Source organism: Perca flavescens, chromosome 15 (genome assembly GCF_004354835.1).
Source record: "Perca flavescens isolate YP-PL-M2 chromosome 15, PFLA_1.0, whole genome shotgun sequence".
NCBI lineage: Eukaryota > Metazoa > Chordata > Actinopteri > Perciformes > Percidae > Perca > Perca flavescens.
The window spans coordinates 7,255,137-7,269,130 of NC_041345.1; the positions used below are offsets into that span (position 1 = coordinate 7,255,137).

At 40.6% G+C, this 13,994-nt stretch overlaps 1 protein-coding gene across 1 annotated transcript in view; it reads right to left on the reverse strand.

The window, feature by feature from the left end:
• cacna1ha (calcium channel, voltage-dependent, T type, alpha 1H subunit a) overlaps positions 1 to 13,994 on the reverse strand; it is a 126,011-nt gene that overhangs the window by 12,066 nt on the left and 99,951 nt on the right. Inside the window, exons 20-31 of the mRNA XM_028599135.1 lie at positions 10,600 to 10,703; positions 10,279 to 10,402; positions 9,694 to 9,762; positions 9,380 to 9,564; positions 9,049 to 9,175; positions 8,407 to 8,532; positions 7,781 to 7,870; positions 6,481 to 6,673; positions 2,969 to 3,120; positions 2,099 to 2,208; positions 523 to 656; positions 147 to 217 (exon numbers count right to left, since the gene is read on the reverse strand). Of these exons, the coding sequence (XP_028454936.1) occupies positions 147 to 217; positions 523 to 656; positions 2,099 to 2,208; positions 2,969 to 3,120; positions 6,481 to 6,673; positions 7,781 to 7,870; positions 8,407 to 8,532; positions 9,049 to 9,175; positions 9,380 to 9,564; positions 9,694 to 9,762; positions 10,279 to 10,402; positions 10,600 to 10,703 (1,485 nt within the window). The remainder of the gene's footprint in view (positions 1 to 146; positions 218 to 522; positions 657 to 2,098; positions 2,209 to 2,968; positions 3,121 to 6,480; positions 6,674 to 7,780; positions 7,871 to 8,406; positions 8,533 to 9,048; positions 9,176 to 9,379; positions 9,565 to 9,693; positions 9,763 to 10,278; positions 10,403 to 10,599; positions 10,704 to 13,994) is intronic.

Genomic DNA, 13,994 nt, shown 5'->3' on the forward strand with positions numbered 1-13,994 from the left:
TATTCATCAGCAAGCATAAATCTTTCAAATAGCTCTCTATTCCAAACGACACCTTCATATTTACCCTATACTCATAAAAAAAAAACAAAAAAAAAAAAACAGAAGCACTCTTTTGTGTTAGAAACCCCCACAGAGTCTGTGTTTACCTGTGGCAGCGCTTGCATGACCGTATCCAGCAGAGATCGCATCCCTGTGGCCATCTTCAGAAGTTTTAGCACTGCAGAGAGACACAGCATACTTAAACAGCTAGTTGTTGCTGCTGGAGCATTTGCTGCAGAATTTAAAATGTCATGGCACGATACTAGTACAGCAGGAAGGCACTCAGATTTGAACTGCATTCATTTGTAAAAGCCAGGAGGCATCTGTGACATACTACTTTTAATGCTGAATTTACAAGAACATACAATAATACGTGTGTTGATAAAAGGGCTTCACAACATCAATAATGTTTATGATGAGTAGTCTGCAGGGATGACTTGTGTGTGAGTGTGTTTGTGTGTGTGTGTGTGTGTGTGTTTCTACCTCGTGCTATTCTGAGTACTCTCATGATTCTGATGATGGTAGGATTTATGGGCAGTGCTGCGTTCATCTTCAGCTCCTCCAGGGTGATGCCCATGATGGACAGCGCCACTATAGCTATATCCAGCTGATTCCACCTAAACACACACACACACACACACACACACACACACACACACACACACACGCATATAAGCATCCTTCAACATTTTAGGCTCGTAGAAGAAAGAAAAGGAGTCATTACCGGTTGTTACTCCAGTTCAGTATTAAAAAGAACATGTGTCTCACTCTGACCGACTTCCCTGTTGGGTAACTCAAAATTTCCCCTATCATTTGTTATACTACTGGGTAGTATTAGTTGATGATCTAGTATGTATGTATGTTTTTTTATTCTGCACAATAAGTGCTACTGTAAGTTACTGTAGCTGAAATGTTGGAACAGGAGTAAAATAAGGGGAGAAATAATGCTGCTGATGTTGATGGTGATTAGTTAGTTTAGATGAATGGGTAGTAGGGCTGGGCGATATGGAGAAAATCAAATATCACGATATTTTGGAACAAATACCTCGATATTGATACCGCAACGATATTGTAGTGTTGACTATTGGTGCTTTCACTAAATGTTTACACAATGAGATTTTAGATAAATAATCATCAGTAAAGTGGATCTAATAATTAAGTACGTAAAGGAAAACAATAGAACAGTTACAACAGTCTGGTAAGTTGAGAAAATGACATCACTTTACTGTAATGCAGCCTTTAAAACCAGGAGAAGAGAACACTTATGCCATATTACGATATAACGATATCCAAATTCTAAGACGATATCTAGTCTCATATCACGATATCGATATGATATCGATATCTTGCCCAGCTCTAATGGGTAGCCCCACCTACTAATCTCTATGGTCGGGGGAACACTGAGTTTATGCCTGATAAGTCTCCACAGACAGATGAATACACTCACCACCCAATCCCTTCATACTAAGAACAAGGGGCCACCTAAGTATAAAATATCAATGTACTACCCGGAGCAGGAGTTATTATTTCACACCACAGGACCAGGACTCCACTGCCCTTTTTGCGGAGCATCTACCACCGCAGGGTTAACATTTCTACCCTCAGGCCCAGAGGTACAGAAGTGTTAAATGCGGGACCACCAGACTAAAGAACTCTTTCTTTCCTACTGCCATCAGACTCCTAAACAGCGGATAGGAGTTTATTCTCATGGTCTACCTCATAACTGTACTCAACTGTTTACATTTCTCCAGTTTGCACATTCATAACTTACACTATTTCACATTTGCACATTTACATTTGTTTATTACTATTATTATTGTTGCTTTATTTTTCACATGCTGCCTTTTTAAATAGTTTTATTTTGTATATGTGTAGTATATATTGTATATTTTACATTGTTTGTCATTCTGTGGACAGCAAAGGAAGAATTCCATTGTACAGGGCAAACATGTTTCCTTACTGTGCATATGACAATAAAACTTGAAACATGTTGTAATTTGGAAATAATGACATATTCATTTTACAGCATTGGGTGCATAATCACATCCCACTGTGTTACCTGTCTTTGAAGAACCTTTGGATGCCGAATGCCGCGAGTTTGAGCAGGGCCTCGACGACGAAGATGCAGGTAAACACGTAGTTACAGTATTTCAGAACCTCCTCTAAATACTGAACACAAAAACATACATGTACACAGGCAGGAAGTTACTTCAAAACATCTCTCACAGACTAGATGCTTATTCATTTTCTGTGCCAATACTTAATAATTCTTTATAATGTATATTTGAAGTGGAAATAATACAAATAAATGTTTGGAAGTTTTATTGCTACTTGACGGCAACTAAAATTCAAGTTCCGAGTTAATTTGCAGAACAAAGTAAATTGTAAATGAGACTGAAGAGGAACAGCAGCTTCTCGGAAGCCCTAAAATGTATCAGTGCTGGAAGATTGTGGCATCTCTCCAAAAATACATCAACAACTTTTATTCAAGAAAATGAACACCCTAGCTTTTTTTATTAAGAAATGAATATCAGTGCTGGCGGTGAACCTTAGTTTAATCTGATCAACAAAGTATGGTTATTTTTATTTTTGGAATCAGAGTCACTTGTCAATATACTTGCACTGGCCATCTGCACAGAAAATCCCAAACATTGCAGATTTATAGCACATTGTTACTTAGCTAAAGCTAGCCAACACCTCATCATTAAGAGGACGGCTTGACATGCACAGAACATTTATTTTACAGTGGGCAAAGTAAAAATGCCCTCTCGCTGTGCTAAAATTAACTAAAGGGAAAGGATGCAAAGGGACATCTGGGTATTGTCGTTCTAGCCAGAAAACCAATTTCATTTCATTTTAATTCAATTTGTTGGTACCTATCCATCCAGCTAACTTACAATATTTGTGTGTCTAAGTGCCGAAACATTACCTGCGGCTGATTGTAGTGCTCGATGCTCATGGTGAAGACGTTGATGCAGATGATGAAGGTGATAAACAGGTCCAGGTAGTGGCTGGTACACAGTGTGTGGATGGACAGACGCATGGGAGAATAGTCCGCATAGTAAGGCCTCTGCTTGGCCTCTGGAGCACACAAACACACACATACAAACAAATATATGCAAAGACGACACAAGGAGAGACACATATCAAAGAGCAGACAGACAGGAAGAGTGAAACTGTGAGTAACCATGCTATGAAATTCAAATATTACAATGTGACCAGTGGTGTGCACAGGAAGGTGCAGGGGCCAGTGAAGGGGAACCACCACTGCTCTTTTGCTCAGGCTGCAAAAGTTCCCTTTTTTCTACTTAATTTTTTTTAACCAAGATAGCTCTTTCCTTAATAATATTCAATTTTTCTCTCTCACACCACATCAGAGGAGCCCTTGAGCAGCCTGGGTGTACGACTGGCATCTCAAGTACTTCCCTTCTGTGTCCTCACTGTTCCCCTTCTCACTGTGGTTTCCATTATCGCCCTCGCCCTCACACAGTCTGTGCACACCACTGCCTGTATGGTATGTTGAAATAAGAGAGGACATGAGAGTCACAGCTAGGCTATATTGTTAATTTCATAAATTGCAAACAGGATTGGAATGGCTCAAATGTTCAACGTAAATCGTTCTCTTGGATACATACAGTATTAAAACTTCTCCTCACCTGTTTTAAGGCATTTAAGTGATTCTCCTTTCTACCAGTCTTCAGTAAACAAATCCCTGACCTACCCTGTATTGAACTAAAGGAAGTAGCAAACAGGAGTATAGTGCTGCAAAATGACGTGTCCTAAAACCCAGAAATAAGTTAGCCTTTTTGCACTTCCTGTTCCTTTGTCTCAAAGTCAATGGGTTTTTGAATGGGTTTTTGGCTAGATGCCTGAAATAAGGTCCGTGGTTTACAAAAGCTTAAGAGATTTTAATTTTTTTGTTCTACGCATAAACTGTTAATCTATGGTTCTACGACATAAAATATGTCAGTAAACAATCAACTCGTGGCTTTTACATGTCTTAAAAAAGCAGGTTGCTTATCTACACTTTTTCCATCGTTTTTAAAGACAGAGTCAAACCTGGCAATTGACACAGGCATGGCCACTAAGAAGATCAGGTCACGCTAAGCTAAGAGGAAAGACTTTTGTAGAAGAGGTAAGCACACAAAATCATATTATAAGTTGAAAGCTTGTGTTGTAGTTCGTTTAGGGTTAGGGTTAGGGTTCGTTAGCTTTTTACTTCTGGCAATTGCATTTGAGCTTCAAAACATCATGACATTTTTGGTCATTTGTGAAGATTATCTCACTGAACAAAACGTGCAGGTTAAATTGTGTTTGCCACGCAGCTTATTTTCTGCAAAAATCCAAAAGCCAATGAAAAAAATCCCGTAGGCTTTTTGTCAAGTGAACTAGGGCGATACTAACTTTCGGGTTGGCCTACGAAAATACGTCATCCTTGCAGCACTCCATCCCTGACGAAATTCAGAGAGCTCCTTTAGAGAACATTATTGCAAGATGAATTGCCTCTTGAATAATTATATTCTTGTCAGGGCAGAGAGGTCTCGTTATGTATTCTGACCTAAATGAAAAATCTCCATTAAAACCCAAACTACAGACTATACTTTCTAATGGGTGGGTTGCTCCTTCTTAGAGGGGAGCTGCATTACAGCCTTTGAATAATAAGAAAGAAAGCTCAGAGGTGGACAAAACTGAGCAATATGTGACGTTTATTAAGCTTAGCACCCCAAAATCGTTATGAAAGATACAGTATGTAACTATGTTTTGACTGTGAACTCGCATGTCCATTTATGACGATTGATGATTGTATTTGTGGTACGTGCATGTTTATGTCACCCTCCCAAGTACACCATACCCTGTCCCTAGACTCCCTACTGCATGCTTACATGCCTTTGACGTACAGGGTAATGTCTATGGTTGAGAGGGGCTGCGCAGGGTACGTTCAACAACACAATCGGTAAGTACTCTTTGAATAAATACCAATCTGTTTATTGTGTTAAAATCAGTCTCTCCATATTGTTTCACTGTTGGAGTTCCTAACTCTTTTTGAAAGCTTGTAGAACATGACTGTGATGTTGAACATACACTGGAGCCACTCTTCTCCTTAATGACATCACTACAGTCATTTGAAAGCCCTCAGGAAAATCTCAATAGTCTAAAACTTCTTTTTTTAAATCTTTTTTTTCTTTTTCTTTTGATCGATGAGTACACTGATCGTATGGCCAAACGCTAGAGTTAGGAGTTTTTCATCTGGGACAGCTGATTAGATTACATTTGTCTGGACCTTTAGTAGTTTTAGACCAGTGAGAAAATACAAGATGAAAAGAGCGGCGCTCTGCTCACACCATTTACTGCCTCCTAGTGTGATTCTGTGATTGATCAGTTGGGTATAATTTAGTGTTGTGTTCTTTGATGTTTCAGCCAATAAAAAAACATGTGCTTGTACCCAATTTCTTTTTCTCTTTTCTTCAGCTTAACATATTACCACAATAAAAGAACAAGTCCTCACAACATACTGCTTTGTGGTGTGAGCATTTGAACACATTTCTTTTGCAATAGATGGGTGTGTTTCTGAGGTTTCTGCAAACATTTGCTTGTATTTTCCACAAGCTGTAACTAACAATCATCTGTATCTAACAAACTTAACATCTACCAACAACTCTATTGCCCAAGGTGTTTGCAAGTATAGCAGCCAAAAACGTCTGCTATGTTTCTGAGTCTGCCAGTCAAAGCAGGTTGACCGGAAATCTCCTGCTTTCCTCTACCCGTGTCGAGAGAGACGCCGCAGGGTACATGCACCCGGGGGAAAGGGGCGTTGGGGTTTCACTGATCAAAATTTTGCTAGCAAAATTTCCTGAGACACATGGAGGAACCTCGATCGGCTTCGCATGCAAAAGGCGCTGGAAAGGTTTTCTTCAACAACAGTCTATAAAAAATGTCTACTTATTGCAAGTATTAATCAGTCTCATTATGCATTAAGAATGGTATTAAAGCAGGTTTTGGTGCTAGAGGATTCAATGTAAGCATTTTAGAAATTAAATAAGGGACTAGTAAATCCTCAAGTATTGCTATTGTAATTACACTACAGTTGTGGCAGTTTGATTGTTTGTAGAGTGAGCATACAAATGTTTAGATAGATTAATATAAATGTACAGTTGAGAGGTCGGTTAGGTTGGCCCGGTTTTGCATGCAGTGTTAGGGGAGGGCTGCAGTCATGCAGTTACATGCATCAGACTGGCATAGCCTACAACTTCTGTCAGTGATCAATCACTGTTTGCGTGAGCTAGCCAGTCTTTCAAACTCTCCCTCTTTTTTTTCATATTCAAGTCTGAATAAATTCCAGTGTTTTCTCTCTCTTTCATTCTCTTTCTCTTTTTTTCAGGCTCTGAAAGCAGGCAGTGCTCAGAAAAATAGACTACCGACCAGCCCCTCCATTCTCCTTACTCCTGCGCTTTTTCTCTATCATTTTGAGCCTCTTCTCTTCCCGTAAGCGGGCCTCCTCCTCTTCCTGGTCCTGCCGGCACTTGTGGAAGTTCTCCACCACGACACCGACAAACATGTTGAGGACGAAGAAGCTGACGATGAGCAGGAAAGAGATGAAGTAGAGCAGCATCCAGGGGTTGTGGTTCCTTATAGGCTGAGAAGAGAAGCGGAGAGCAGAGCAAAGAGGATTGAGCTTTTTTTGTATTTTTTGTTTTTTTGTTTTTGTTTGTGTGTATTACTTAATAGAGACATAGAAAAGCACAGAACTAGTTTTACTTCTTGTGCTTTTGAGTGTGCAAGCGACAGAAATCCCAAATGCCACAAAGCCAGAGCAAAGCCTCACAGTATTTTATCACATACAGCAAGTAGAACAATGTAAATTATTCGAAAATCCGTGGATAAACTTTGCAGTACTCTAGGATAATATCACTGTCAGTGTAGCAGTTTCACGATTTATCCTAATGATATCACAAAAAAAGGCTTTGATCCTTTGGTTTCTAGTCACTCGATTTCTTATGTTGTTGCAAGTATGAGTATTAATCTGACTCCACTATTTCAGCCCATTACACCACAGGCAGTCTTAGATCTGAGGACAGTCTCATCAAATGATGCTTTGAAGTGCCTGCTATAAACTCACCTGAGCCTGGCTTTTGCTTAGAATCTGTTACAACAACACCACCGGCGTTTAAATTTGCTTAATGTTTCAAATTAATCCCACGATTTTTTAACTTTATGCTCCAAGTGTATTTATTTATTTTTGTATATTTATTATTTATTTAGTATTTAGTCTTCAGGGCAGGTATTTGCACATCTTGCTGTCAAAGCTTCCAATGGAGATTATAGTGCCACTGTTCTCTACCATGCATTACAGTTCAATTATATCAATCCTATTTACAGCGCAGTTTTATTACTACTGATGATGTTGGATCAGATGGTGATATTTAATTTTATGATATTTTATATGCAACTGCACAGTGTGCACTTCACCGAAAGTAGGCTTACAATAATATAAGCAGCATGAATCACAGATATTTTAAAATGGTTCCCTATATTATTTTGTAAAGTGACATATAATGTGTTTTATAATGTATGTATAATTTATAATGAGGAGAGAGGAGTGTCAGTGAGGTTCCTCGAAGAGGAGTGAAATGGGTTTCTATACACACAGGATTGGAAACGGATCTGGTGTCATGTAGCTGAAATCGAGGCATCAACACGTTTGATACCAGTTTTTTTTTCCGGTACATTCCTCCCACTTTACCTGTTGGTCCACTCCCACTGCATCCAGCCCGTCATACATGATGTTGACCCAGCCATCCTTACAGGACAGCACAAACAAAGACATCAGAGCCTGGAAAGGAAACAGAGAAATAAGTTAAAACACAGGGATTCTTTTTCTGGTTCTAATATCATCACACACTTGTTACAGTATGAACACTGCATCTTGTGCAATGTCAGCATGGGATTTTTCCTCCCAATGATAATTAGTGGCTGTCAGCAGAAGATGCATATTCAGTCTTGATGACTGAGTTTATGTGAAATAAATCAATTAAAATATTCACATTCTTAAAGTGAGTTATTTAAACCTCCATCTGCAAGTGCTAGAATGTAAGACAACCCAACTCCGTCAAATTTAATTTAAAATGTATCACCGTACTCTGATCCCTAAGGAAAACCTAAGCCACTAATGTTTTTACCACAGTCACTACTATGTGTCCTGTTGCACTGCAGTTTGCAATAATAAATGCTATATTTTATCAGTAGTTTTTAGTTAGTTCATTGTTTTTTGTAGATCACATTGGCCTGAACACTAAACATTTTCTTCTTCCCAACCTCCCTCCCTTCCCCTCCCTCTCCCTTTCTCACCCTCAGTCCATTAATCCGTACCTGAACCAGGTTGTCAAAGTTGTACTTCCTTCGTATCCAGCGGTAGTTGGCCTGCAGACAGTCAGACTTGTTGGTGATGTTTTTCGTGTCCGGACCTTCACAGTGGTAGAACTTCCCTTTGAACAGCTAGCGAGTGAGATAGAGAGACAGAGGTCTGCTGGGCTATTTGGCTGCCATTTACACATTATCTCAATTGCACTGGAGTTTACGGCTTTTTAAACATCCAACTATTAATACCAGCAATAAAAGGACATTTTATAGAGCAAATTCTTATCAGAGGACTTGGCTAAAAGCTGGCCTGGGGGGGTCATGTTGTCCCTTTTCACACTTAACCTAATTGTCATTCTTTCAAAAACTCACACTCTTAAGGGAAAAAAATTGCCCATTGGATATTCAAAGACACTTACAATTCCCCCCTCAAGCCACACTCACATTTGCAGCTGCTCAACGAGACTAACATTTACAATACAAGCGGTAAAAGGTTTTTTTCCTCGAGCTTAGAAAAAGCAAATGACAAAGCAGTATCATAAGTGCAGCCTGTGCATTGGACCTCTCCCTAGCTTTGGGAAATTGTGACTTGTTTGAGGCAAGCACCAGTTGTGTGTGTGTGTGTGTGTGTTACTGTGTGTGACTGCATACTACCTGCACGCCCAAGATGCCAAAGACAATGAAGAAGGCGCAGCAGATAAGGACAATGTTCCCAATGGGTCTGAGAGAGGTGATGAGCGTCTCCACAACCAGCTTCAATCCCGGGGCTCGGCTGATCACCCTGGAACACAAGAAGAGAGACATAAAGATGTTCGTTAGTACCAGCACATATAGTCCAGAACCTACAGACATAAATCTAAGTGATAGAAATATGAAATAGGGTGGGATGTTTCCTGTTTGCATGGGGCTTACATACAGACATTTCCACACATACCAACACCTTCATATACACACACAAGCACACACACACAAATACACTGGGTACCTCAGTGGGCGTAGTGTTCGTAGGAGACGTAGGACTCGGAGGATGCCCAGGATCCTGTTTCCGCTAGTGTAGGCCAGAGAGACCAGAATGTCGACCAGAGACACAAACACCAAAAAACCATCCAGAACGTTCCAGCTGGACTGGAGGTAAGTCTGCTTTCCAAAGCAGAAACCGAGAGCTACAACCTGGAGAAACCATTTTGGAATTATTATTATCTCTTTAAGAATTAAATTAGAAAGTCAATTGATGCAGAATTGTCAAAATGTTAAAACATGTACTTAGCACATACCACAAACAACGGAAATAAATCTTACCTTAATGGCCATCTCTGCCAGGAAAATCACAGTGAAAACGTAGTTGGACACACTCAGAAACACTCGCTCCTAAAGAAGAGAGCGACATTAAAATGAAGACGTAACGAGAATAAAGACAATGTTGAGGTCTCAACATTTTGTTTTCACAACAGCTGTTCTTTATTAAGCCTGTTTCCTTAATAGAGTAATGTATTGTGGGTAGTTTTTAGCCTTGATGTTGCGCGGGTCTACTGTTTGTCGCCTGTAGTTAATCAGCCCCAAAAGCCTCCAGTCAGGTTAATGCAAAGGAAGTTTCTATGGGATCATGTTGCACATTTCAGCACGTTGTACGGTAACCTGCAGAAATCAGTGAAGAGTTTCTATACATATCTCTGCAAAATAGACAGAACATATGTTTGCTGTATCATATTTACCTGTACATAACTCTCACAGACAGTGTAAAAAGTTGCATGACTGAAAAGCACTTAGACGCTACAGGAAATGTGTGTGTGTGTTTGTGTGTGTGTGTGTGTGTGTGTGTGTGTGTGTGTGTGTGTGTGTGTGTGTGTATGTGTATGTGTGTGTGTGTGTGAGCGTGTGTCCTACCTTGCTATGAAGCTGTATCTCAGGTCTTTCCAGAGCAATGGTGATGCAGTTGAGGAAGATGAAAACCAGAACTACATGGTCGAACAATTTGTGAGAGATCACACTTTGGCACCACCCACGTAATCTAAACACACAGACACACACGCACAGATTCATCTACACAAAGTCTATGGTCGGTTAAAGCTATTGACCAAACAATTAGCAGTGAGAAAGCAGTACAAGAGAAACTAGAAGCATACAGATTGATGATTTGCATTTGTGTGTGTGTGTGTGTGTGTGTGTGTGTGTGTGTGTGTGTGTGTGTGAGAGAGAGAGACTCACATGCTCTCTGGAGAGAACAAATACAGCGTCCAGTCTTCATGCTCTATGCACCAGCGAGGCTTCATGTTACGGAGCTCTTTTTTGATCCAGTGCCAGAAAGAACTCTGTAGAGGTAAGAGGTCAGACGTCAACATTACCGATGGCAACAATTAACACTTTCTTTGCAATTCATCATTACATGACATTGTCAATTCTGAAATGATTACTTCTATTACACCATCAATACCAAAGCAATACAACAATCATTATCGTCATATTCATGCTGACCTGTCATGGCCATACACAGGACGGTAATCCTGATTCTAAAAAAATATACAATACTCAAAATTGTTTACAAAATGTTTTCAGTTTTCAGGCAATTGTACTTAACTCCCATTTATATCGATAATGTAGAATGGTGAGATATGAGGCTATGGGAGTGGTAGCAGCATTACTAAAGGGGAAATGCACCTTTAATCCTCTCCACAGGTGGGTGGCTGCCTGAGCTGAACTAGAAGTTATAATCTAAATTCAGTATGCAAATTTCAATTCAAATTCAAACCTCCAGCCTCAACAGTGAAAACAGTTGCTCCAAATGAGAAAAATGACAGCAAAATAATGATAGTATTTTGTATGTAACCCTAAAAACTTGGTGAAGTACTGCTAGGATATTACGCACACAGTATGAAAACACTTGGCTGTGGGGTAAGTGTGTTTCCCTTTAGAGGAACCTCTACTGATCACATAGACAATTAACTATCACTGTTACGCAGACGATACCCATTTATATCTGTCAATTAAGCCAGATGAAAGTGGTCAGTTAGCAAGACTTCAAACGTGTATTGAGGATATAAAATCCTGGATGACCCACAATTTCCTGATGTTAAACTCAGACAAAACTGAAGTTATTGTGATAGGACCAACGCACCGCCGAACTTCGTTTTCGAAAGATATAGTTACTCTGGATGGTATTACCCTGGCCTCCAGCACTGCTGTCAGAAATCTAGGAGTTATTTTTGATCAGGATATATCCTTCAACGCCCACTTAAAACAAACCTCAAGAATAGCCTTTTTCCATCTTCGTAACATTGCCAAAATTAGAAATATCCTGTCTCAAAACGATGCTGAAAAACTAGTCCATGCATTCGTTACTTCTAGACTAGATTACTGCAATTCCTTATTGTCAGGTTGCCCAAATAAGTCCCTTAAGACTCTCCAGCTGATCCAGAATGCTGCAGCACGTGTTCTGACGAGAACTAAGAGAAGAGATCATATTTCTCCTGTATTAGCTTCTCTGCATTGGCTTCCAGTTAAATCTAGGATTGAATTTAAAATCCTCCTCCTGACTTACAAAGCTCTAAATGGTCAAGCACCATCATACTTAGAAGAGCTCATAGTACCTTATTGTCCCACTAGAGCACTGCGCTCCCAGAATGCGGGGCTACTTATGGTTCCTAGAGTCTCTGGAAGTAGACTGGGGGCCAGAGCCTTCAGCTATCAGGCTCCAGTATTGTGGAACCAGCTCCCAGTCGGGGTTCGAGGAGCAGACACCGTCACCATATTTAAGAGTAAACTGAAAACTCTCCTCTTTGATAAAGCTTATAGTTAAGGAGTGAGGAGTTGCAGCGTCCACCTAACCCGGCCCACTGCTTCTCCTCGTAGTCATCAGTTTTATATACTGTATAATTAATAATCTAGCGAGAGTAGAGGGAGGCAGGCCAGTACAGCCCGATCCGGTTGGGGAGAGTTCTAGCCCGACCAGGCACCTCTCTTTAACCTGCCTCTCTTAAGTTATGCTATTACACATCTAGACTGCCGGGGAGGCTGTTCCTCCCTAAGACACACTGAGCTGCTCTCTCATCTCTACTTGTTACTTTTGTATGCATCCTGTCCCAGAAATGCTTGTTACTAATCTAGCTCTGGGGAGTTTACTCCCCGGAGTCCTTATGTTTCTTCTTCGCAGAGCTATGCTCTGCGATTCTCTGCAATTCCCGGCTGCATCCTGCTGCGTCCTGCTGCACCCGCCGCACCCACCCGTGCTCTGCAGCGCCACGTTACATCCCGCAACGCCCTGCTGTGATGTTCCTATGCACAGAGTAGTCAGGATCCGGTATAGGAGACTGCACTACTCAGTATGACACGATGTGTCCTGCTACGACATGAACTTCCACGATAACCTTCGAAGTCATTGTGACTTCTAATGTGACTGTTATCACCACTGTTCATCACGCCCCCAACCGGCCCCGTCAGACACCGCCTACCAAGAGTCTGGGTCTGCCGAGGTTTCTTCCTAAAAGGGAGTTTTTTCTTGCCACTGTCGCAATAGCCACTGCTAATGCTTGCTCTTGAGGGAATTACTGTAATTGTTGGGGTTTTGGAATTTATAGAGTGTGGTCTAGACCTACTCTATCTGTAAAGTGTCTCGAGATAACTTTTGTTATGATTTGATACTATAAATAAAATTGAATTGAATTGAATTGAATAGATATGGTGAACAAAACACAAGAAAAATACAATTTTTTGAATATTATTTAAATGCATGTTGCATAACTTAAAGAACAGAGTTTGTTTGACAGCATCAATAGCTGCACTAAAGGAATTAGTTCCTTGCCCAATAAACAATTGCACCATAAAAAAGCATTCAAAACTGCATAGGTTAATTTGAGTTTCCACAGAGTTGCTGATGTTGGCCCTTCCACGTTTAAATTTATGGGTGCACAATAAACAAGTGTTTTCTTGCATAAGTAGATATGTAGATAACTGGACCATAACTCCCAACTTAGCTAGTCCACAACCACAATAGAAACTCATTAAACTTTCTAATAAAACAAATAGAGGAAAGCTTGAGTGCACAGCTTCTGTACTTTAGGATTCTAATTAAAAACAGCCCAAAGTCAAACCTCTCAGCTTATTTGGCAGACTGCTGCTGGTATGAGAGTGTGTGCATCTGGGTGTGTCCGTCTGTGTGTGTGTGTGTGTGTGTGTGTGTGTGTGTGTGTAAACTGGATGAAAAGAACCTGCTGCTCTGATATTCTTGGAGCTGAAATCCATAATCCCTGACATAGACACACGGAGAGCTCCACATGCATACACACGTCTCAGCTGGCACGTCACGTGCACACACTGACACACATGCAAACACACATGGTGGAGGATCTGTTTTTAGCATCCCATTTTCAGTGTGCCCAGGGAGAGGCCTTTTGTTTCAGTGGATTTCATGGCTTTATAATCTCAATTTGGAGCCAACAAAACCATCAACAATGTCGCGACAGAGGTCATCCAACACCATTGGGCAGTACACCCTTCTCACACACACACACACACACACACACACACACACACACACACACAGATAACAGACACAAACGGACACACACACACAGACAGACAGACACGCACACACAGACACACACACA